This window comes from Typopeltis vanoorti, chromosome 8 (assembly GCF_054136105.1).
Source record: "Typopeltis vanoorti isolate ZY-2024b chromosome 8, IOZ_Tvanoo_1.0, whole genome shotgun sequence".
NCBI lineage: Eukaryota > Metazoa > Arthropoda > Arachnida > Uropygi > Thelyphonidae > Typopeltis > Typopeltis vanoorti.
In genome coordinates, this window is record NC_143556.1 from 23,832,126 (window position 1) to 23,859,278 (window position 27,153).

Here is a 27,153-nt window from a genome sequence, read left to right on the forward strand (position 1 = left end):
TTTGGTTCCAAGTTTTTTAACATGTTTATAACTCTACGGTATGCATCTTCATTTCTTCAAGGCATCAATGCATAAACAGCAGGAATCACGTTATCGTTTATAATGCCATGAATTGTGTACATCTGCTCAAAAAGAGGCGGAGTAGTTTTAAAAGTGCCATCTGCATACCATGTTGTCGATTGCGACAATAACTGTATATTTTGTTTAGTAGAAATCAGCAATCTGTTGCGGCCATCATTGCTGTCGTGCAAAAGGAACTCTTCATTTCTGTAGATGATTTTATATATAGGCAGAATAATTAAATTTAATGAATTTGGATTTGGTAGTACCTGTCCTGCTTGATTTCGGGTTCTTCGAATAGACTTCTTTACAGAGGCATTGCTCAGCATTTGGCCGATGACGGCAGGAGATATTTTTATGTATGCTTCCATGATAATTCGATGAGTCCCATCGCTAGTTGTACGGGCTCGATCTTTAATCTCATTAAGTAGCTTCACTGCTTCAACCCGTGCCATGTTACCAGCATGATTATGTTGGTTAATTCGTTTGATAATGTTGTTGCCAGCTGTATGAATACGCACATGGCAATGCATTTTTTGCAACTGATCACATTTCTAAAAAATCTTTTCTTCATTTTCTTTGTCTTTTATAAATAAATGACCATTATCACTCAACTTACGCTTCTTCTTCTCGCTTAAAATTAATTCCAGAGGCATTGTGCAATAACTGTCGTTAATTTATAAATTGGTTCTTAAACTTCGAACTTTTAAACACTTACCAAAAGAAAAAAATGTCGGGGATCGGACTTCTGAAAACACGTGCCGTAAAACTGTTTAATTTGTATAAAAGCTGCTGTTTCACCTATGTTGGAACTGCTACTGTGAATACATTTCTGCTTTTTGGAAGTTCTGCACTGGAAATTTTTGAAATTTCCAGTGCAGAACTTCACTTTCAAATATCTAAGCAGGAATATATTCACAGTAGCAGCTCCAACATAGTAGTGACACAGCAGCTTTTATAATCTGGGAACCAGTGGTTAAATTCAGGTGGGGCTCTCTGGGTCCTGGCCCCGGAACATTATTCTGTTTTGTGACTTTTCTCCCTTTACGGTAATTAAGCCTAAAACGAAACAGACAGCAATGACAGGTTATTAAGAAGTGCATATGATTGGTGCAGTATTAACAAAAGATCGTGCAATAGAAAGATAAAAGCAAGTTGCAAGTTGAGTTGAAATGCTAACTCTCTTCAACCGAATTCCATATGTGAAACTGCCATAACAACATTCACTATATATATTTTTTTTAGTTTTAAAACGTTTATGAATTTTAACACATTTGGTTGAATTTCATTGCTGCTTTTCTAACTCACACACATCTAATTAATAACAATAGTTTTTAATTAGATACTGTGTTTGCCATATGGTTTTGCTTGAGTCTATACAGCATAGTTTCTGTATGAGGGGACATGTGATTCATTCATTATTGTCGTTTTTATCCAAGTTGTCAATAATTACACTATTTGTTGAGAAATATATCACACAGACTGCTCATACCTTATTCATTGAACAATAAAAGTAATTGTTTTTCTTGCCTCTGCAATATAGTGGCTATTGGGGAGGGCATGTTGATTAGCGCGAGAGCAGTTACTATCACCCCAATGTGCATGTACCTTTTTTTCATGTGTGAGGTATATGCGAAATTTTTTAATTTCTTTTTTTGAAAAGTAAAATCAGGCGTGGTGCGGGTAGGATAGGTACATAAGTACATTAACCCTGCGGAAGTGAGGATCAAAAAAATTGCAGCTTAGGTCGCATGTATCTGAGAGATACATTCATTACTAGTATGTGCTGAAATGCGATAAAACTTAAAAAACACTACAAATATAATACATGATGGTTTATTTATTTTCAGATACAATCTAGAAATTATTGAAAAAAAAGAAACATAAAAAAAAAAACTAAACCAATACTATACTGACATCGGAGTTCACGGTATCTCTGAAATACAAATTTATTATCAAATATCACACACCTTTACATAACACATGTTAAACCAAACTGACTTCAATTTTCTAGCAAATAACGCTTTCAGCAAATTTTTTCTGCGATGATTTTTCCTGCAATGAATTTTCCCTGCGATAAATTTTCCTCTCGGTGAATTTTCCTCCACGATGAATTTACACCGTGATAAATTTTTCTCTCGATGAATTTTCCCCTGTGATGATTTTTCCTCTCAATGAGTTTTCCATCCGATGATTTTTCCCCACGATGAATTGTCTGTGAACTGTTTTGAATAGCCTCCCCTCTTGGCACCTTGACACTCATATGCCTTTTCCAGATCTACAAAACTTAAATACAGAGCTTTGTTATATTTCCATGATTTCTCAACTATTTGTCATAAAGTGAAGATCTGATCCTGACAGCCTCTATTTGGTCTGAATCCAGCTTGTTCTTCCCCAAGCTTTTCTTCCACAATTCTTCTCAATAGTTTCTCAAGTATCTTACCAGGAACACTCGGTAGGGAAATACCACTGTAATTTTCACTTTTTTATGTTTTATTTTCCTTTTTATATGTGGATACTATGAGAGCTCTACTCCAATCACTGGGAATTTGTCCCTCTGTCCAGGAATCTTGACCTATGCAGTGCAGCCGCTAACTTTTATACCTCCATACTTCAGCATTTCTGGTCGAATATCATTTACTCCTGCTGCCTTTCCACATTTCAAGCCTTTGATGGCTTTTTCTACAAGTGTGGATATGTATTCCTGACTATGCCTGTTGAGTGTTTTTTTAATCACTGTGCTATCACTGCTTGTTTCATTTAGCAATTTTTCGAAGTAATTTCTCCAAACTTCATAGATATCTTTTTCTCCAGTTTTCATGTCATCTTTATCATCTCTAATTCCTTTTACAGCATTTCTTTCCTTCGTTTCTGAGCTTCTTCATCAACCTCCAGAATATCTTGCCACTTTCTTGATATTTATTTTCCATGTTCTTACCAAAATCTTCTTATGACTTTTGTTTAGCTAGTTTTACAGTGTTTAGCTTTCTTACGTTTGTCTCAGTATTCTCAAAGAGCACAAGCTGACTTATTTGCGAGACTTTTGATATGCTTTCTTCTTTTCCTTCACTGCCTCTTTACCTTCCTGTGTACACTATGGAATTCTGATTTTTCTATCCTTGCAAACAACCTCACCACATGCCTCTCTGGCTGAATCACTCAGTGTTTTCTTTGGGGCTTGCCACTGAATCTCCAAGGTTTGGTTCCTGTTCTCAAACTTTTTCATTTTTTCTTCAATAAGCTTTGTGTATTTCATTCTACAGTTCACGTCTGAGAGCTGCTCAACGTTTATTCGCTTTAAAATTTTGTTACATGTCATATTTTCAATATGAAATTCAATTTATCCTGCTCAAGACTAAATAGTGATCACTTCCAATTTCAAATCCACTGTACACTCTGGTCTCCTGCACCAGGGAAAAAACATCACTATCAACAATAACATAGTCAATGAGACTTTTCTTATTCCTTGCCTCTTCTCTCCATGTGAATTTGTGCACATTTTCATGTTGGAACATGGTGCTAGTAATAACCAGTCCATGTCCTGAGCTTTGCTCTTATCTCCAAATTTTCCCAAAATATTTTTGTGTCTGACAATCATTTCCTACTCTGCTATTTAGATCCCCAACAAGGACCAACTTTTCCTTTTTCATTGTGTCAGTTGCTTTCTCTATAGCCTCAAAAAATTGAGGGATTTAGAAGATATATTTAGAGTTGAATACTATAGCTGCTACTCCTTTTCCTTGATTGTCATTGCATGAGTATAACATTTTGTATTTATTGCTCAGAAAGATCTCACCAGTTTTTGTCTTTTTTGTTTCAGTCACCCCTGTTATGTCGATTTGGTACTTATCCAATTCCTCAGCTAGTTCCATTTCTTTGCCATTCAGGCTTCTTATGTTAATAGTACCAATCTTGAACTCTGGTGATGTTGAGTTGGGGCATGTTTTAGCATTTGTTCCACTAGCTGACTTTTCGCTGTTTGCCCTGGTTCCCTGCTGAAAACAACGAGGGCATTGTTTAATAAAGGCAATGCCCAGCCGGCATGAAATTCTGTCCTGTTGTACCATCATTTTGTATTTTGGTTTAAGCCAGTAAGAATACAATTTGGTCAGCTAAATCCCAAATTGCCAGCCCATCATCGTTCGCCCATCCAGGGTGCACCACGAGAAGGTGAGGATTGGTCATTAGGTCAGAAGTCCTGGTCAGTTCTCCACATTCCTTTAAAGGCTATGTGGAGGTCTCCTCTCAGTTATACAGCTTTGACCCTTAAGCACTCCATACTGTTGTCATTATGAAGTAATTCAGTTATTTAACCTAAACAACAGTGCATGTTATTAATATCATCAAAAATATACCTATTTTAATAATAATGCCTACTTGGCTATGTAATAGCCATTCTTATTTGCTGAAATATGTATATTTTTGATGATATTAATAACACATGCAATACTGTTTAGGTTAAATAAATGAATTACTGCATAACTACAATAACTGGAATGACATCGAAGCAATGGTTGGAACCCTCTGGATCAACAATGTGCCAGAAAAGAAAATACAACAGACCTAAGTACAGTTACACCCCGAGTTACGTAACATGCAACTTACATAAATTCAGTTACGTAATAAATCTACTAGCGTGTATGAATACATTTGCGGCTATACGCAGGTGTGTCTGACAACCTTACTGCAGTACAGTAGTAGATCCCTCACATGGTTAGCTTAGTCACTTGTTATCACTGCTAGTTTCGTTGTTTTTTTACCCTTAAAAAGAAATGCAAAACTGAATGCGCTGGTAATAAATCTAAAAAACAAAGGTCTGCAATTACTTTAGAACACTCAGTAGCTGAGTGTTTTAAAGAAGAAAAAAATGATGGTACAACTTTTAGAAGAAAAGTTGAAAATAATTTGTATGTATGAAGTCTGGATAATTCTATCGACAATAGCTCGGGAAAAAAATCGACCTATTTCAACAGTGAAGAATAAAGTTTGTATAGTTGAAAGCACAAAGGGTGTGGTAGCATTGAAGGGTACAATTATTACCAAGAAATGGCTGGGCCCGATATCAGAGATAGAGAAATTGTTGTCTCACTTCGATGATCTGACACAGAAGCAGATACTGTTAAGCTTACTGATTATCCAGGAGAAGGCAATGTCCTTATATAAGGATTTAAAAGAGCAGGCCAGCATCACGGATGTGGAGAGTACATTTAAAGCTAGTGTTGGATGGTTCGAATGATTCAAGAAACGTAGAAATCTGCACAGCATCAAAATCACGGGTGAGGCAGCAAGTGCAGATACAGACGTGGCAAGCTGATTTCCCAAACTTCTGGCAGAAATAATTGAGAAGGGGGAATATTTTCCTGAGCAAAATTATTGATTAAATGGCTCTGTTTTGGAAGAGGATGCCAACATGGACATTTATTACAAAAGAGGAAAAATCTATGCTGGATTCAAGGTCAGAAAAAATCGGATCACTATTATGATTGGCGGCAACATTTCAGGGGATTTAAAACTTAAACCACTTACAGTGTACCATTCCCAGAGACTCCAGAGACTGTGCGCCTTTAATAACATTGACACAAGCATGCTGCCTGTAATCTGGAAATCCAACACCAAGGCTTGGGTTACACGTGTGCTGTTCGGAGACTAGTTCAATAACCACTTCGTTCACCAGGTGAAGGAATATTGTGCCAAGGCAGGAATCCCATTTAAAGTGCTTCTCCTCCTGGACAATGTCCCCGGTCACCCAGAAGAGTTGGATGACTTTCATCCTGATGTAAAAGTTGTTTACCTTCCTCCTAGAACTATCTCACTATTGCAACCTATGGATCAAGGTGTTATTGCGACCTTTAAAGCATTAGCAAAATTAGAATTGATAGATCCAAACACCGAGAGTGGTTCAAAAATGTTAGCCACAAGGCCATCTACGAGGACAAGAAGCATGTGACCCCACAATCTACTCTAAACATGTTTGTGAGATGCTGTTCACAACAAAGTCAAGATGACAACTCAGACGACCCAGCCTTCAACATCAAAAGGTGTAAAACTTCCTGCAGAACAGCATTCCTTAGAACAGCCAACTTAGCCATCACAAGACTTTTTTTTTTTTTTATCTGAAAAGTGAATATTTCAGTTTGTTTTTATATTTTTTTATATTATGTATTTTTCATACTTTCATATTTACAGTATGTATATTATTCAAATACAATTGATAATTTTTTTTATAATTGAATTTTTTTTAATCACCCCAAAAATGAAAAATATCTGATTAATGGCAAAAAAATTAATGTAAGACAGCAGTATGGACAGCCATTGAACATTTTATTGTATGTATATAATTTACAAATTCGGCTTACATAAAATTCGAGTTACATAAAGTTTATGGAATGCATTACTCACGTAACTCGGGGTGTAACTGTATTGCTATTTATATATTTATGCATCCACTTAAAAAATCAAAATTTAAAAACTTTATAACACTGCTTGACCTGATGCTTTTCAGACTTCACAGTAAATTTGTGATATAGAGTATTTGAAACTTACGTGTCAATCATATTCTTAAAGTCCAATGCTCCAGCAATCAGTCTTGCAGCAAATCTGAAAAGGGAAGTGTAAATGTGATGCAAACGACTATTAGAGAATTTTTTTTTAATTCATTAGCTGTATGTAACTCAATTTTTTATAGCAAAATTTTTTTTGCTTACTTACCAATTAATTAAATGTTAACTTTGTTAATTAAGTGGCATATTTTTCAATAAAAAAAGCAGGATAAAATCAACTTTAAATATATCCTTCCATCTGTTGTAATCGTCTGCATTACTACAGATGAAAAAATCTAAGGCCTTTAAACAATATGCATATATCAAATATATAGTACATATTTCTTAAATGTCAGTTATCAGTATCATTGATAAATCTTGCAACTATGTGTAGCATTAAAGCCCAAATATACATTTGTATATGCAATTTTGAAAAATTCAATCTATAATCATAAGTAATCATGTTGAATGAGGTATTGCAGAAAAGTGTTACGAAGGCTGAAGGGAGAAGTATTTTTAGGCATGTTTGGCTAGATTAAGTGAACAGCACTTAATTTCATCACATCTTTCTGCATGTGCATTTATCTACATGAAACAACCTGTAAATGGATGATTTTGATGAAACAATATTTCAAATGCTAAGGAAAAATTGTTAAGCTAATTGAAAGTATGTTAGACATAGTTTAAATAGTTGGACGTAGCACACTGGAGAATAATAACTACCACTTTAAAACACCCAATGAAGATTAAAATATTTTTCGCTGCACCAGTGATGTGAATAATTCTGCAACAGAAGTGATGCACAAAGTTGGGTTACCTCTGGATGGCAGTAATTTTAATAACGCTCATTTTAATATTAATTATGCTTCTTAAATGTAATCTTGCATTAATTTTCTTCATTTTGTTTATTATTAAGTAGCATATCTTTAAGTCATAAAATCACCTGATATTGTTATATTACATATTCATTTTTGTAACCTGTTTCAGAATGTTGCCTTCCCCCCCACACACACAAAATAAATCATTATATTCAGTACAGATCAGATAACCTTATTAAACTTCAACTCTAATAAAACTCAATCCTATATCACAGAAAAATGTACACCTTCCATCTTACTTTTGATAATATCTAAACTCCAGACATGAGATGTCTTCCCTTGGAATAATTACATCTTCAGTCTTCCTTGTGTTGTGTCGTTATATATGCAAATTTACATATCTATCACCTTTCAAATGCACAAATCAATTACTCTAAGTACAAACCTGGATTCTTGGCTCTATCTCCTTTTCAAGCATAAACACATTTATTTATTTTAAAGACTGCATCAGTTGATGCTCTATAATAACAATCTATACTACTCAGGGAGATACTTCCAATAACCCAGAATATGTAACTATCCGTTAACTCTCTCAGTCAGTCGTGGCCAAAATTCTCACTTTAATTTTAGCCTCCCGCAATAAGTACGTATTTTTAGAGCGGTGAGTTGACACTCTTAATCAGGCAAGACTCAGTTTAGAAAAGGAACACGTTTATTCTATAACCTCAATATACACTAAATAATTACATAAATTCACACTAATTAAGATTGCAATCTCTTACAAATACTAAGTTAGGAAAGCTAGTTTCTTTCAGGGTTTGTCCCAGGCACATAATATCTTAACTCTTGGCAAACTGCTTATACTTAATCGTCATTTAACACATTACACTCATAACAATTCTTATCTCTGCAACTTTATCAAACTCATCTTAACAATCTCAATGTCAGGCTCAAGCCTAATTGAACAATTACTTAAAAGTCACTAGTTGATATTGTTCTGCTTTATCAAGTCTCTTGCATCTAAATTTCTTCACTCACTCACAGGCTTCCAAATTACAAATAATAAAACGTTTACATTACCTTTACATGGTTTCTGAATGGGTCTGCTGGCTGATACTGTCATTGAAGTACCTGAGACTCGATTCTTTGTTTGGACAACGTGCGGCATTATATTTCTGGTAAGTGACTATCCTCAATACACACAGTGGCTATCTCCATTATCTAAGTACTTCACGGGAACATCGACGACTCAGCACCCACTTGTCATGAAAGCGGTAGCTTCGTCTTGCTGGAAACTCCATCCGTATATTCAGGAACTACTCGATTCAAACTTCCCACTGCCACGCATCCTCGCCCGCCATTCTGCCTGGAACCAGCTACCTCGACTTTCTCCTTACGACCACGAGATCCCGGGAAAAAAAGTCCTGTTCCTCCTCCTGCAATCCCTTATATTTCGCCTCCCATAGCGCCCATCCGCTCCTGAAACACCTTGTGCAATACTATGTTAGTCTCAAACTCTGAATGATGTCGGCACTTTTTTCTGCAGCAGGAAATCACGTGACTGTTGTTATGCACACCTGCTCCAAGTATCACACAGCCTCAGGCGCTTACACTAACCATACCAACCTTTGGACCCATTCTTACATTTAACTCAGTAGAATATTTTAGTTACAATGTACAATACTAAATCTTGAGTTATAATTCACAAAACACTTCTAAATAACATAATACAATTCCAAATCTCTTATGCATCTTTATAATTTTCTAAACTGATACTTTCTAATTGTTATATTTTATTACCTTAATATTTTACACTTTAAACACAATATTATCTGAATTTTACCAAATGCAAGTATTTTCTACTATGAACAATTCAACATGCTAAGTTGTACTTGTTGAAATCTGTATGATCTCTTGATACGAAGTTACAAGACCATTCAGAGTTCAACACTTGCCATAATCATTATTACTAGCATCACCTCAGAACACAAGAAACTAGATTCCCACTTTCATTCAAGGCATTATTTTAATGAATAACCATTATCCCTATACAAGTTTGTCCAATCACAGCATACTCTTCTTGCACGTAGGTTAGTGCCCTTCAAACTCTAAAAATTCCTCAGTGTAAAAACAACTGAACTCATTCACTTGTTATTCCCTAATTCATTCCATTTTTTGTCATGAATGTGTTCAGTATGTTTAGCCATGGAAAAATGTCCATTTACTTGGGCTAGAGCTAAATGTTAGTTTTTTGTTTTTTTTTCAACTTTCCATGACTTGTACTACAGATCTGGCAATATCAATCCATAGGAAAGAGGGCAGAACCTGAAGCATCCTGGTGTCGTGTGCAGACAACTGTTGAAATAGCTGTGGAATTAAAAAAAATAATAATAAAATTATTATTGCAAAGCATGGGGCATTTCGGGATTGACATTGCTGTGCTAATCACACCAGAACTTTATTGAAATATCTCCTATGTAGAAAGATTAATGTTGCAAAGTAAATTATTTTTAATCAGAAATTATATTTTTATTTAATCCTTTATCCAAGTGTAGCAAACAAAATTTGCACACGAAGCTACTTGTATACAGAGGCTGTTGACTTCACACTAATTGCCTTAGTATCCCACAATGTAGAGCACACTTCCTTTTGGAAGTGTATATTGCTATACATTATGGGAAATATATAAAACATGTAACAGAGGAAATCAAACAAACAACAGAGTTTTGATGTATGGACTAAAATTTTCTGCCAAATTGTATCCTTTAAAAGAACATAAATTAAAGATGGGATGCTTAAGAGTCAAAGCTATATAACTGAAAGGAGACATCCACATAGCCTATAAAAGGAATACAAAGTATCGACCAGGGCTTCTGACCTAATGTCCAATCCTAACCTTCTCGTGGTGCACCCTGTTAGGTATTTACCTGGATACTCAACGAATGAGGAAGGGCTGGCAATTTGGGATTTAGCCAACCAAATTGTATTCTTATTGGCTTAAACCACAATATAAAATGATGGTACAACAGGACAGAATTTCATGCCGGCTGGGCATTGCCTTATTAAACAACGGCCCCGTTGTTTTCGGCAGGGAACCAGGGCAAACAGCGAAAAGTCAGCTACTGGAACAAATCCTAAAACACGCCCCAACTCAACATCACCAGAGTTCAAGATTGGTACTATTAACATAAGAAGCCTGAATGGCAAAGAAATGGAGCTAGCTGAGGAATTGGATAAGTACCAGATCGACATAACAGGGGTGACTAAAACAAAAAAGACAAAAACTGGTGAGATCTTTCTGAGCAATAAACACAAAATGTTATATTCAGGCAATGACAATCAAGGAAAAGAAGGCGTAGCCATAGTATTTAACATTAAATACTATGGCTACGCCTTTTTGAAACTAACAAACTAACCATTTGAAACTAACAAACTATCATCAGTAACATGAACAACATTTTTTACAAGGTAGAATGCAAACAATTGAATTATTCAAAATAGTATATGAGCCATGTGATGTTAAATTGCTAATAGCATTATGCTTCACTGAAGAAAAGGTTAATCATAAAAGCGATTATAAAATAATTATAATTTATATTATCCAAAAAAAAATTAATTTATAATATCATACTGAACAGATCATTAGATAGATGTAATAGCCAGTGGTTTCTTAAAATCTACCTTTGTAAATACCACTATTAGATTAATTAAAAAAAAAAAAATTAGATTCCTTATCTACTTTTTTATCTAAAATCAACATGCTAAACCCTCGTATCAAATTCACTATGAAAAAGACAACAAATTATCCTTTTTAGACATTATTCTTGTCTTCTCACCATCAGGTAATTTAACAACATCAGCTTATAGAAAACCCACTTTTACTGGACGATACATTCTCCAACAATCTGCACACTATTCTTCTCAAAAGACAGGAATCATAAAATGTTTAATTCAATGAGCTGGAACTAATTGTTCAACTCCCCATCAGTTACCGAAAGAACTCTCTACTATCAAACAGTATATGAAACTAAATGGCTTCTCAAAAAAAAATTACAGATTGCCTTCTTGACTCCTACAAACCCATCTCTGGCATATCAGTCTATTTCAAGAATTCTGAGGAAATATGATTTAGTAGCTACTTATATTCCCATTAATAAACTATCCATGTATTTCCCATTGTCTAAAACTCTCAACTGTGTCTCTTCCTGGTGTATATCAAGTTCCATGTGACTGCCAGCTTTCCTGCTTTGGACAAACTGGACATTCAATAGAAAAAAGAATACAAGAACATCAATCTTATATTCTTCACAATAAATCCGATAAGTCTGGATTGATGAGACATGGATTAGAGGCAGACCACAACATTCTCTGGTCTAAAACTTGCCTTCTACACAGATGCCGGTATAAATTTCAACGGCTATTCAAAGAGAGTGTCAAGGTCTTACTTCACCGCCCTAACTTGAATCAGGGATGACTGCCTATCCTTGTCAAAAATATGGGAAAATTTGATCCGAATAACACATTAATTATTATTTTTTTTTAATTAAGACCAATAGTGATATTTAAAAAGATAGATGTAGTATCCAGTGGTTTCTTAGGATCTACCTTTGTAAATATTACTATTGGCCTTAATTAAAAAATAATAATAATGTGCTATTCGGATCAATAACGTTCGTATTGATTTTAGCTAAAAAAGTAGGTAAAGAATCTAATTTTGTTTTTTTTAATCAAGGCCAATAGTGATATTTACAAAGATAGATTTTAAGAAACCACTGGATGTTACATTTATCTAATGATCTGTTTAGTATGATATTATAAATTAATTTTTTTTGGATAATATAAATTATATAATTATTTTATAATCACTTTTATGATTAACCTTTTCTTCTGTGAAGCAAAATGCTATTAGCAATTTAAAATCACATGGCTCGTATACTATTTTGAATAATTCAATTGTTTGCATTCTACCTTGTAAAAAATGTTGTTCATGTCACTGATGATAGTTTGTTAGTTTCAAACTGAAATATCTGGCCATATATTTAATAAATATTACTTTTTATGTTTATGTGTAGATAATTTATGATGCATTGAAGTTGTCTGCAAAGACAGGAAAATTAGAACTCACATGATGAACTCAAGAAGTCAGAGGAGATTAACTAAAAGAGAAAATCGTATCAAACATTTCTGGAAAGGTAAGTTAACATGTGCTCTGTGAGAATATAGAGAAAAATGTAAGAAAGCAAAGCAGAGCACAAAACTACCTAACAAAGTTCACAGGAGGACTTTTTGAGAATATACAGGATAAATATCAGAAAGGTTGCAAAATATTCTGAAGGTTATTGAAAATGCTTGAAAATGGAGGAAAGAGTACTATAAAAGGCATTAGAGATGACAAGAAAACCCAAAGATAAAGATATTCTAGATGTCTGGAGTAATTGCCCAAGAGAGAGAGAGAGATTGCTAAATGATCGTGAATTGCAGTCTGGTTGGCTGAGTGGTTAGCATACCTGCTCTCCAGGTTGTAGGTTCAAATCCCACTGTGGGCATGGATGTTTGTGATTGTCTTTAGGTGGGAGATGAATTTCACTGGCTGGTGTGAGACCACCGGTCCAACTTAATGGATGCCCAGAGTGGCTTGAAAAAGTTCCATGTTTAGTCTCTAAATAGAGTTTCTGGGCTATGTAAAAATAAATAAAAAATTACAAAAAATCCATAGCTCACTCATAGTACAAATGTACTATAGGCTTACTAAAACCTTTCTTGGGTGTGAACCACATAAAAAGCAGTGAGAGTGTGGCAGTAAAAAACATTCAAGCAGAATGCAATCAGAAGTACATCTCAATACTTAAGATAGAAAAAGGTATCACAAACTTTATATGCAGAAAGGCAGATGGAGTAGGCAATATTTGACCAGAAAAGCTCTCTCTCACATATGCACACACTGAAGTATAAAAGTTTTACAGAGGCTACACTGCATCATTCCCAAGACCTGGTCAGAGGATCAATTTCCAGATGATTGGAGTAAATCTCTCATAGTATCCATTCTATAAAAAGGGAAATAAAACTGAATATGAAAATTACAGAGGAATTTTGCTACAGAGTAAGTGTTTTCTGGTTTGAGACCTAGTTCACAGTAAATAAATTTACTGTGAAGTAGGTCAAACATGTGCACCAAGAGAATACAGAGGAAAAGAAGGCAAAGTAATGTAAAAGCTTTTAGGTGGAAGATGAATTTCATCGCCTGGCAGGAGACCACCACCCTGCTTATTGGAGGCCTGAAGTGGCTGGACAAAGTTCAAAGCTTGGCCTCTAGAGTATGGTTTCCAAACTATGTAAAAAATAAAACACAGAAAATCAATAAAAATAGAAAAGAAAAAATCCTTCACTTGCCCAAAGTGCAAACATACTAAGGTTTACTGATAAACCTTTTGTGGGTAGGAGACACATTAAAAAAAAAAAAAGTAATGGAAAGACTTTAGAAAATCCTTGAAATGGGGAAGAGGGATAACTGTAAAAGGAATCAGAGATGATAAAGATGACATGAAAACTGAAGCTGAAGATATTCTAGATGTCTGGATTAATTATTTTGAATGAAGCAAGAATTGACAGAATAGTGATAAAAAAAAAAAAAAAAAAATATATATATATATATATATATAGTTCAAGATGAATGCAATCAGAGGTAGATATCAATATTTGAAGTAGAAAAAGCCATCCATTATATTAAACCAAAAATGATCAAACATGGAGGTATAAAAGATTTACAGTGACCACACTGCATAATTCAGGCAACTTTGTCACAGGGTCGAATTCTAGATGATTGGAGCATAGCTCTTAGAATTATGAAGGAATTTCCTGACTAAGTATTCCAGGTAAGATTTCAGCAAATATAATTGAGAATAGCCACTCAACTATCTGTGCGGTTAACCGAGTGACTATACGCTTCGCAACCATATGCCTGGGAAAAGAGTGTCCTGGGTTCGATTCTCGTCACCGACACGAGGAGCTTAAAGATCTTTCTCAGACATAGCCAAGTTAGTCGGTCTTGGGCATGGATAGCAGGGTTTTTCTCCCTAGTTTATCTGGGGATTTTCCTCCCGCAAGCAAGCAAACAGCCCCATGAAAACATACACACACATATTACAGCCAGGAATACTTAAGACCCAACAACAGACCTGATTCGTCAGCTATGCCGGTGCCGAGCCTGGATAAAATTTGGGGGGGATTGAGATGGTGCCATCCCGTAAATGGGACTCAAGGCCGTTATATCATCATATGCCATAAAAAAAATTGAGAAGAGGCTAAGAAAAAATTATAGAAGGAAAACTTGAACAAGCTGGGTTCAGGTCAAACAGAGGTCAGAATCAGAATTTCACATTAAGACATGGGAATATAACAATGATCTTTTAAGTTCTGTAGATCTGGAAAAGATACTAAGGCATATGACAAGGTACCAGGAGAAAGGCTGTTCAAAAGGCAACAATGTATGGTATAAATGGTGCATTATATTGAGCATTACATGATCTATATTTGAGTTGAAAGGCAACAGTTATACATGAAGGAGGTACAGCAAGACTATCTGGTGTTAAATTTCAGGGATGCACATTATATCAAATGTTATTTATCATCCATACGAATCACATTATGAAGGAAAGTGGCAGGCCTAATTATTAATATTCGAGATATTCAGCTTAGCTCTTTATTTTATACAGACAATGATGTAATCAATAAGTCTGAGTTTCTAGAGGTCTGCAAGATTCCCTAAGTTGAATAACTACTGTAATAAATTTGGCATGAAAATCAAAATGAAAAGACGATGAAAATAGGTAGGAACACTGACAACATTAACTGCACTCTGAATGGTGAGTCTACCAAACAATTAAATATGGACAACAGAATTAGCAAATCGAGTGATTTGGAGTTTTATGGTGCAAGGACAGCAAAGGTCATACTGCACCAGGACACAGGTTACGGTAGTACATAGGGTGCAAGCAAATAAACAGTTACAAGGAGATAAAATAGTGAATAGTATAAAATATATGTACAAAGTTATTAGAACATAAATGAGTAAATAAAATGTACGTACAAAATTTAGTATTTACAATACAGCATCTACATATATACAAATCCAGAATCGAATGTCTTTGAATGAATTAATGCTTTTTAAAAATCTAAAAACATCATGGTGTTATCTGATGTCTGATAACATCTGGCTGAGTGTATAGGACTCGGCCAGATAAGTAAAAATGTAATTTCTCTCTTATGTGAAGCACTTGCACTCCAGGATATGACTAATGGTAAGACGGGTGTTACATTATCCACACATAGGTGGATCATCAGCCCTCAGTAAATAAGAATGTGTGAGATGACTGTGACCTATGCAGAACCTAGCAGGAACAACTTCCTCTTTTCTGTTTCAACATTTACTAGACTGCCAGTGCTTAATCTCATGTAATTTGTTCAGTGCTTCCTGCCATGAGTATTGCCATTGTGCTTGTGCAATTAACTTATGTTTGTGCGTAATCAGTATAAGGAGCTGTTGAACAGTTGGTCGAGAAAGTATGAGTGGATCTGAAATTAAGGTAAATAGCATTGCAAATATGGCTGGGAATCCAACATAACTGAACATCGAAATTAAGGGTCTTTATTTTGTGCAAGAGTTGAAGCACTTCGCCAAACACTGGATTGTACACTGGAGAGGGGGACAGCCTGTAAAGAACTGAAAAGAGGCTGTATAAATTATACACTACTGGTAGGAGTTTTCTTTGAAATGCATAAGTACAAGTTGAATGGCATGCAATTCTGCTGTATAGTTACTGCAATTTTGGGATCTGGTTAGAGATTACAATATCAAAGAATACAGCAGTACAGCCAACAGAGATCTCTGATCTTGAACCATCAGTATAAATAGACAAGAAACCAGAGTCTGGGCTGTTCTGTGTGCACTGAACAATTAAAGGTAGACAAATGAGGGTGTATAAGACTTCTGTAATTGACAAAGTGAGAGGTTGCAGGATTGACTAAGTGAGAGATTGCAGGATGGGGTACAAGCCTGCCATGGAAGAATACTGTTTTGTTTGGTGCAAGTAATATTGTCAGTATGCATGCCACCATAGCCTCTTTAATAAATTAACGATGCCAAGAAATTATATTCTTGGTTTCATCCTTTATCCAAGTGTAAGCAAACAAAGTTTGTGCATGTCATGAAGTAACTTCAAACAAAGCAAACTCTGTTTGCTTACACTTGGATAAGAATGAAATCAAGAATATAATTTCTTAGCATCTTTAATTTATAATATAACCAAGTGGAAAAACTTTCATCATCAGCCTCTTTAATGCACATACCAAAATGATGGATGGCAATGTGATACAGGGCCTCCCAACGTAGAGAAAAGAGACTAATCCATATCTGGTGATCTGAAAGGGACTTTATTTTTAGGGCATAATTAAGAGACAAATTTTCATGTAAGTGATAGAGAGAGTTCACTTGAATCAACATAAAGGTTTTGAATGAATGATGTGCGAAAAGCACTGGTAACTAATTCGATACCTTTTTCTTTTAAGGTTACACGGTGATCAGCATTCACATTAATTAAATTAAGGAAACAAAACACACGTGTTAAAAAGATTATTTTACTGATTACAAATAAAATAATAACTTTACGTTTTGACCCCTGTTTGCAGTCATCTTCAGAAGGATACATTCAGAAGTATAAGAACAAGCTACATGCTGTTGCACACTACACAAGCAAATTACATCTACGTTGTTAACTAATCTTTTTTCTTAGCCTGCCCTCTAGTGGGAAAAAAATAAATAAACTACAATAAACTCTGCTAAAGTCCTCATGTACTAGGCTTCTTCTGGAATTATACAATTATATTACGATTATCTTCTGGATTTGTCCAGGTTGCTATTGAATGTTCAAGGGGGAAAAAAAAAACACTTCACTGGGTCTTGTATTGAGATTTTTCTTTGTGGTTGCTATGAAGGTTGTAGATGGGTCCTCCACATTCTTGGGATTGTTAGACCATCATTTTTATTCAGATTCGGATCATGTTTGAGCATTTCACATGCTTCCTTGAATTTACGCTCAAACCAGGTTTTGGTACGGTGTAGGCACTTGGTACCTTTCCAGTCAATTCTGTGGTATGTTTGGAGTGCATGGTCAGAAAGGCCGGTTTTTCCAAAATGGAGGTATTTTATGTGACGTTTGTGTTCATCCTTTCTGATTGGGATGGTTCGTCCTGTTTCCCCTATGTACGGTATGTTACAAGTGCAATCTATTTTGTAAACCACTGGGTGGGCTAAGCGTGTCAGGGGATCCTTGGAAGAATTGAGTAGGTGCCTTAATTTTGTCAGGGGTTTGAAGGTGGTTTTGATGTTGTATTTGTGTAGTGTTCTGTCTATTTTTTCTGAAATGCCTCTAACATATGGTATAGCAATAGCATTCTTGAAATCTTTTTTGTTATTAGTGGTATCTTTGTGGAGGATCTTGTGAATGGTTTTTATACTGTATCCATTTTTTATAAAGGTATGTTTGATGGTCTCATATTCATGGTTAAGAGCTTGTTCAGTTGAACAAATGGTTTGAGCTCTGTGTTTAAGGGTGCTTATAACCCCTAGTTTTTGTGTTGGGTGGTGACAGGAAGTTTTGTGTATGTATTGGCCTGTGTGTGTAGGTTTGCAGTAAACTGAGAAGGAGAGACAGCCTGAAGGAAGACGTGTGACAAGTGTGTCTAGGAACGGAAGAGAGTTGTTTTTTTCTATTTCAATGGTGAATTGGATGCGTTCGTGTTGTTTGTTCAGGTGGCTAAGGAATGTATCTAGTGCTTGGCGGCCATGGGGCCAAATGGCGAGAATATTGTCGACATATCTGAGCCAAATTTTGGGCTTTAGGCACGCCGATTCTAGAGCTCGTTGCTCAAAATCTTCCGTATAAAAGTTCGCTATTGGGGGGGGGAGAGTGGAGAGCCCATGGCAGTACCTTCTTTTTGAAGGTAAAAATTGTTTTGCCACACGAAATATCCGGAGCGGAGTACGTGGGCAAAGAGGGCCGTGATGTCGTGTGGAAATATGTTCTGTAAGAGTAGGATAGTATCATTGATTGGGACATTGGTGAAAAGGGAAGTTAGGTCAAAGCTGACTAATAGATCTTGGTCGTTGAGTGTAATATTTTTAATTTTGTTTATGAATTGTTGTGTATTTTTTATGTAGGAAGGGGAATGACCAACCAATTCCTTGAGTGTGGCAGCTAATTTTTTGGCTAAGTAGTAATTCGGACTGTCAATTCCTTCCACAATAGGACGTAATGGCGTGTTTGTTTTGTGTACTTTTGGTAGGCCATAAATTCTGGGTGCGCGGGCATACTGCGGTATTAATTTTTTGATTGTTTCTTCCGGCCACGTGTTGACTGATTTAAGTAGTTCAGTAGTTTTCTTTTTGTTACGTTGCGTGGGGTTGTAATTTACCATTTGGTAGGTGTTGTGGTCCGATACCAAATGGTTCGTTTTTTCTATGTAGGTTGTCCGATTTAAAACAACAGTGGTGTTCCCTTTATCGGCTTTAGTGATGATAATGTCACGGTTATTTTTAAGGGATTTGAGGGCCAGTTTATCCGCTTTGTTTAGGTTGCTGTTTAATTTTTTTTGGTTGAATTTAGTAAACAGGCAGTTTCCATCCGTATTTTGTCAGCTACATTGGCGGGGAGGGGTTATAAGCACCCTTAAACACAGAGCTCAAACCATTTGTTCAACTGAACAAGCTCTTAACCATGAATACGAGACCATCAAACATACCTTTATAAAAAATGGATACAGTATAAAAACCATTCACAAGATCCTCCACAAAGATACCACTAATAACAAAAAAGATTTCAAGAATGCTATTGCTATACCATATGTTAGAGGCATTTCAGAAAAAATAGAACACTACACAAATACAACATCAAAACCACCTTCAAACCCCCAACAAAATTAAGGCACCTACTCAATTCTTCCAAGGATCCCCTGCCACGCTTAGCCCACCCAGTGGTTTACAAAATAGATTGCACTTGTAACATACCGTACATAGGGGAAACAGGACGAACCATCCCAATCAGAAAGGATGAACACAAACGTCACATAAAATACCTCCATTTTGGAAAAACCGGCCTTTCTGATCATGCACTCCAAACATACCACAGAATTGACTGGAAAGGTACCAAGTGCCTACACCGCACCAAAACCTGGTTTGAGCGTAAATTCAAGGAAGCATGTGAAATGCTCAAACATGATCCGAATCTGAATAAAAATGATGGTCTAACAATCCCAAGAATGTGGAGGACCCATCTACAACCTTCATAGCAACCACAAAGAAAAATCTCAATACAAGACCCAGTGAAGTGTTGTTTTTTTTTCCCCTTGAACATTCAATAGCAACCTGGACAAATCCAGAAGATAATCGTAATATAACTGTATAATTTCAGAAGCCTAGTACATGAGGACTTGAGCAGAGTTTATTGTAGTTTTTTTTTTTATTTTTATTTTTATTTATTTTTTTAATTTTTTTTTTTTTTCCCCACTAGAGGGCAGGCTAAGAAAAAGATTAGTTAACAACGTAGATGTAATTTACTGGTGGAGTGTGCAACAGCATGTAGCTTGTTCTTATACTTCTGAATGTATCCTTCTGAAGATGACCTCAATACAGGGGTCGAAACGTAAAGTTATTATTTTATTTGTAATCAGTAAAATAATCTTTTTAACACGTGTGTTTTGTTTCCCTAATTTAATTAATATGAATCGATACCTTGATGATGGACAGAATCAAAACACCAGAGCTGTAAACCTGTGACCCATAATCAAAGTTTGATTATGGGTCCCAGGTTTACTTTCTGGATAAATGCGGAGCAAAGAACACCAATCAGCACCCCATTCAGTACAGGATAGAGTGCAGAGGATGTTCAATGCTTTTATGCACTTATACTGAAAATGACAAATGTGTATAAAGAAAGTGAGCTTTCTATTAAAGATCAGTCCCAGAAACTACAGGAATACTAGCTTGCCCCATTCTTAAATCAAGATCAGGGGTGGAGAGTGCATTTCCAGCAGAAGTGTACACATATAGTTTTTTCAACAGATAGCCTGAACCCATGACAAAGAGCCAATGAAGAGACACAATCGATTGCTTGTTGAAGTTGTCATTCAATGGACCCACATATTGCAGGAGTGACAGTAAATTGTGAAATTATCAACATAAACACATCCGCCTAATGTGGAAGTTGTTCAGTAATTGAGTTCACTTTAATAATGAAGAGGGTCACACTTAAAGACAGAGCCTTGAGAAATACCCTCTTCTTGATGATTGATCAAAGATGGCATGCTACCCACCAGAATTAGAAAACATGGCTAGAGAGAAAGTTCTAATAAAAACAGGAAGTTATCCCTTCAGACCAAGATTAAACAGGTCCTTAAATATACCATATCTCCAGGCTGTCATAGGCTTTTTCCAAGTTGAAGAACACTGAAACCACATGTTCTCGTTTCAGGAAAGAATCTCTTATACATGTTTCTAAACAGACCAAGTAGTCCAAGGTAGACTAATGTCTATGAAAGCCACATTGTATGTTAGAAAGAAGTTTGTTTGTTGCTTTCTAAGTACCAGAGAAGCCTTGCGTTTGCAATTTTTCCAAGCCCTTACAAAGACAGCTAGTCAGAGAAATGGGACAATAATTGTTGGCCTGTGTTGGATCCTTGCTTGAATTAGCAAAGCCAGTATGGTAGGAAATAAACTGAATAAATTTATATGGATTACGAGAAAATTACTCAGCACACTAAATTAGTTGTATAGAACACAGTGTTCAAATCAATTTTAACTTACTTGATGGATTGGATAGCTGGGTTAGAAGCAAAACACTTGGTTAAAGAATGGAGACCACAGAGATGAGTTCTGAGAAAGGTTAGTTAAAGAGAGCCTTAAAACTCCCCCCTCCCCCTTCTTGAAGTGAACAGTTGGCATTCAATAGCAGAATCACATTTAAAATGTGGATATCAAGGAAGAACTTGCAATTGTTAGCATTCAGGAATGTGTTAGTAGAGCTAATCTCAGGTAATATGATCACTTAAACAGAATGGAAAAGGAATGGTTAACAAAACAAGTAATTTCTGCCAGGATGACAGGAAAAAGTCCCAAAGGAAGATCAAGATCTAGGAAAACCAATACAGTAAGAAGCACCTCAGAAGACTGAAATATAAGATCTGATGATATTGAAGTTCTGACATTCATAGTATCCAGTACACTCCCACCATCTCTGAAGGTACATATCAATAAACTGATAACAAAAAAAAAAAAAAAAAAAATTCCAACACACCTTGTAACTCACCAAATATCATGGGAAAACTCATACTGAAAATTTCTGTAGCTGTTACAACTTTTGTAAGAAAAAATGTGTGAGAGACATTAAATAAACAATTGTTAACCCATGTGAAAAAATATGGAATCAAATGACAGGATCAGGAAGAATAAAAAAGGAAAGTAGTAACATAACATTCAATTGACAGATGTCATACTATGCATTTACTACTTAAGTCTTGATCACGGCTTAGTGCACAAAAGAACACTATCAGACTTTAAAGGAAATATAAACTACTACCACTACTACTACTATCTTCACTGGGCATCTACAGATGCCATATAGTTACTCCGATGCTCGGTGATGTGCCACACCAGGCCTCGCCATGTAGTACTATTGTTTGCTTTTCTGGTGGCCTCAACTCTCTGAAGATCAGTCACTCCACACACGCCATCCATCCATCTCATTGATGGTCTACCCCTGCCTCTTTTTCCAGGAACTTTACCTTCTATTACTGTTCTGAGAAGTCCCCTTTTCATCCTTTCTATGTGTCCAAAATATTTTAACTTTCTTCTGTCAATATCCTTAAGAAGCCTTAAAGTTCTGCTGATCTTTTCTAACACCCATTCGTTTGTACGCCTTTCAGTATATGATATCCTCAACAACCTTCTGTAACACCACATCTCAAAAGCAGATATCTGTTTCTTATCCGACTTCTTTAGGTTCCAAGTCTCACATCCATAAGTCACTGTTGGAAAAACAATTGCAGCTGAAATCCTCAACTTTGTTTCCATGGAGATAGATCCATCCTTCCAGATTTTAGACAGGTCTCTGACTGTTGTTTTAGCCATTCCCAACCTTTTTCTGACGTCTTCTGAACAGCAATTCTTCATGTTAATAATGGATCCCAGGTACTCAAACTTGATGACTTCCTCAATTCTTTCTCCATTAAGGTGCACTTGTTTCTCAAGAGCTCTGTTTGTATTTCCTTTGAGAACCATAATCTTTGTCTTGCTAGGACTGAGTTGAAGTCCTCTGTTATTACTGATCTTGTTAACTTTGTTAAGAATTAGTCCTAGTTCTTCCATGTCATTACAAAGGAGTACTGTATCATCAGCATACCTCAGATTACTGCTCAATCTACCTCTTATCCTAATTCCTGTCCTGAGCTCATCCAATGCTTCACGCATGATGTCCTCCGCATATATACTAAACAAGTGAGGGGAAAGTAAACATCCTTGCCTAACTCCTTTTCCAACTTGAGCCAGTCAAGTCAATCTAACACCTGTTCTTACCGTGGCTTGTTGATCCTTATACAAGTTGGCTATCAACCGGATAGTGTGTTGAGGAAAACCCATTCTTTTCATTACTTCCCACAGTTTCACATGCTCAATACAGTCAAAAGCTTTAGAGTAGTCTAAGAAACACATTACCAGAGGGAGTCTGAATTCCTTATATTTTTCTATGATCTGTCTAAGGCAAAGGATCTGATCTCTGGTGCCCTTACCTTTCCTAAAACCAGCTTGTTCCTCGGGCATCTCTGCCTCGACTTTGGCCCCAATCCTATTTAGCATGATCTTCAATAAAATTTTGCTTGCATGAGATATCAAACTAATAGTTCTATAATTCTTGCAGGCCTTCATATCACCTTTCTTATGCAGTGGTATGAAAACTGACTTCTTCCAGTCTCTAGGCCATGATCCTGTCTCCCATATCCTTGTAATCAATCTATGAAACACTCTTATCCCTCCGTCCTCTGTGGCCTTAATTAACTCTGCTGAGATTTCATCTGCACCTGGGGCCTTATTGCTGTTGAGCTACTTAACTGCTCTTTCAACTTCATGCCTAAGTGGAGGAGGTCCCCTGTGGCCTTAATTAACTCTGCTGAGATTTCATCTGCACCTGGGGCCTTATTGCTGTTGAGCTGCTTAACTGCTCTTTCAACTTCATGCCTAAATGGAGGAGGTTCCAAATCAAAATCAAAATTTTCTGGTGGGAGGGCTCCACATTTTCTTTATCCACTCTGCTATACAGTTTCTCACAGTATTCTTTCCATCTGTTTTTGATTTCCAACTCTTCTGTTAGTAATGATCCATTCCTGTCTTTGATGACATTCAATTTAGGCTTAAACTTGTGCTTTAAGTCATGAACAACTAAATGAAACATCCTTTTATAATTGTGCCCTCTCATCTGGAACTCTATTTCTTCACATTTGTTAGTATAGAACTTTTCCTTGTCCTGCTCGATGGCTCTTCTGACTTCTCTGTGTAATCCCTTGTATTCTTCAGTCCCTGTGTCTCTTTGTTTTTCCAATCACCTTCTTTTGATTGGTTCCCATGTTGAATCTGATATCCATGGGCTTCTTGGTCTTCATATTGGGCTGAGATACTTCTTCGCTGTATCCTGTATTATCACCTTGACTCCTTCCCAAAGCATTTCTGGTGAGTTCTCCTCAATGGTCTCCAAAAAATCATCCAATGGAGTTGATGTTTCTTCTGTGAATCCACTAGGAATTACTCTAACATCCAGTCTAGTGGGATGAGCCTGACCTGGAAGTTTTTGGAGTCTTAGTCTTACTTTGGCTGTTACTAACATGGTCTGTACCACAATCTGCTTGAGGGCAAGTATGCACATCAGAGATGTTTGTTCTTTCTGGAGAGCCAGGATGTAATCAATCTGGTGTCTTGACCTATCAATGTTAGATGTCTAAGTATAGGTCCGTCGTAGATGTTTCTGGAAGCAGGTATTGGTAATAACTAATCTGTTAGCATGGGCAAATTCCAACAGTCTTTTGCCACGGGTGTTACGTACATCCAGACCAAACATGTCCCACTCCGGCCTGACTCTCATACTCTTTCCCACTTCGCTGCCAACTACGAGTATACTCGTATGTCAATTTACCGACCTCCCATGTCAAACATGAGTTAACCCTTAATATGTTTACCTTAATTTGGACCCTTGGATTCTGAATAAAGTGGGGAGCACGTCTGGGGGCTTGGTAGAAGGGAAATAATTTCAACTAAAATATTGTATATTATATGTGTGCCTCAGACGCCAACTACAAATATACTCGTATGTCGATTACCAACCTCCTATGCCAAGCGTGAGATAATCCGTAGTATAACACGTAATTTGTAAATCAATTTAAAACTAATGTTGTGTACCTTCCTTTATATGGTTTTGATATTCTTTATCTATAATACCTTTATATCTTTATTTAATCTTGTTAGTTATATATACCCTGCTCACTCATACAACTTTCCCTTTCTTTAAACAAGCTAAATTTAGGCCGTTCTTAAGTTTAGTCACGTGTATTTTAATTTATGATTAGGGCTTTATCCAAATATGGGACGCTGCTCTTAAACATATCCTCTGAAACAGTTCACCTGATAAATATTGACAAATTTATATTTTAACTGCGCCAGCCAATACTGAGGATAGACCAGGCTCTTATCCAAGGTGGCTCTCTCAGAGTGATACACAGTAATAAACTTCCAACAAAAATAAACTAATTCCTGTTCTCTTTATCTTAGCATGCAGTCGTGGCTCTAAATATCAAATTATACTCGTGGATCCCTCCCGCTAGGTTCGATGGTAATTTTATGAGTGGCTATTTGAATTCATATAACAAGCTGGACACAGGCAAATGCTATGAAACATATTTATTAAATCAAGATATACATGAGAAAACATACATGCATAGTTAACTATATTGTGTTGCTAGCAAGACCTCAATTTCAATATTAACATTACAATACATGGATAAATTACTTGGATCACTTCTATGAATAACTTAAACTTCTAGCTTATGTAGCCTATCCTTTATCACTCACATGGTCGCTTGTTATATTTCTCAACATATCACAATCATCTCTTATACCTAGGGAAACATTTTCCCTTCTAGGGAAACATTTCTCTAACAGGGACAGGTTAATGCTAAATTAGGGATGGTTCCTAAAGTTCCTTACAATAAGTCCATTACACAAAATATCCTAAAGATTTCGCACATAAATCTTCAACTGGAAAACAGAATATCACAATCTACATTACCGTTCTTAGAATGACTTTCAGTTCTTTCTTCAGCCTTGTCTGGACATCAAGGCTCTTTTAAGGTCTACAATTCTCCGGGTCACACACGATAGCTGTACGGCCAGATTCTCTGAATTGGAAAGGCTATGTGCCCCTCAGGACTTTTACTAGTATCGCAGGCACACATCTGGATTACCATTGCACGATATAGCATAGCTATCCTGGTCTCTGGAAATTGCTAGCCCAAACTCGCATGCTATGGCTGACGACTCATAACTTCCACGGCCAGCTTAGAATCTTCTCTGCTGGCAGAGACCGAGAGCCAACGTCCACGAGGTCAGGAAACAGGAACCAAAAGAGTCTCGTGTGTGTGGGGGGGATTGGTGTTTATATTGCCCGCTTCAATCTCGGAGATTCGTGCACTTCGCCACGTTGTTTATCGCGCTCCGCATACCTCACGTGCGCGTGCCGTGTTTTCTTAGAAAGCGTTCAAGCTTCCTTTTCGTATAACTTCACTTTCCCTCTGGCCATACATTATTCTGGACGGCTAAAATGTGACCCTTGGACCTTAGCTTATACGCTTTGCTTTCTTATAATACACGAACAAATTGCTTTAAATAAATTAATACCCTAAATAGATTTCTCTATTAGACTTCCTGGAAAACAGGTTAAGTCTCACATATTTTTCATATTAAATATTTCTTCACTTCTATCTTAGCGTTATTTATACATATATACACGCCGTTCATTGTCAAAACACCACATTCTCTACCTAAATCAAGGTCAGTTGTTCCTGAATAAATTAATGTTTTGTCCCACTTATTTTCTTGATTATTCAGGACAAAACACTAATAAAATCAGTAAAAATAAAAACCAATCAATAAAATATAAAAACAATTTATTCAAATTAAGAATGGTACATTTTAAAACAATTTTCCAAGCACAATGGTGGTTTTTCCTGGCAAACAGGACAATAATAATGTGTTTCGCATGTTCGTTTGTTTTGTGTATACACACGGCATGGCTTTGTCGGGTGATTCTTTTTTTCTCTTGGTGGTAAAATTTCCAAATAATGAAAATCCCGATTCCTCCTGATATTCTCTGATGCTGTAAGCTCATCCATTCCAACAAAAACTGAGATAAATTGATCTCTAAATTTTAACACAGTTATTGCATTTCCAGTAATCATGTTATAAAATTTATGCACATTTTGAATGTATACCTCAAAAATGCGTATTGCCAATTTCTTTGGCCATCTAATTGTCTTTCGTAAGGTGGTAAGAAAGCATTTGATCAAAAAGATCAGTGCCTGACATCCCCAAATTATAATCCCTAATGATGCTTTGTTTTAATTGAAATTTCTTTTTGATCAAATGCTTT

At 36.2% G+C, this 27,153-nt stretch overlaps 1 protein-coding gene across 2 annotated transcripts in view; it reads right to left on the reverse strand.

Annotated features, from left to right (window-relative positions):
• The window catches only part of LOC150103851 (carnitine O-acetyltransferase-like), a 323,106-nt gene that overhangs the window by 233,730 nt on the left and 62,223 nt on the right, over positions 1-27,153 (reverse strand). For both annotated transcript variants that reach the window (XR_016548716.1, XM_090397151.1), the window contains exon 5: positions 6,604-6,657. Coding sequence is in view for 1 of the 2 variants with exons in the window: in XM_090397151.1 (XP_090253277.1) it covers positions 6,604-6,657 (54 nt within the window). In the remaining variant the exon portion in view is untranslated. The remainder of the gene's footprint in view (positions 1-6,603; positions 6,658-27,153) is intronic.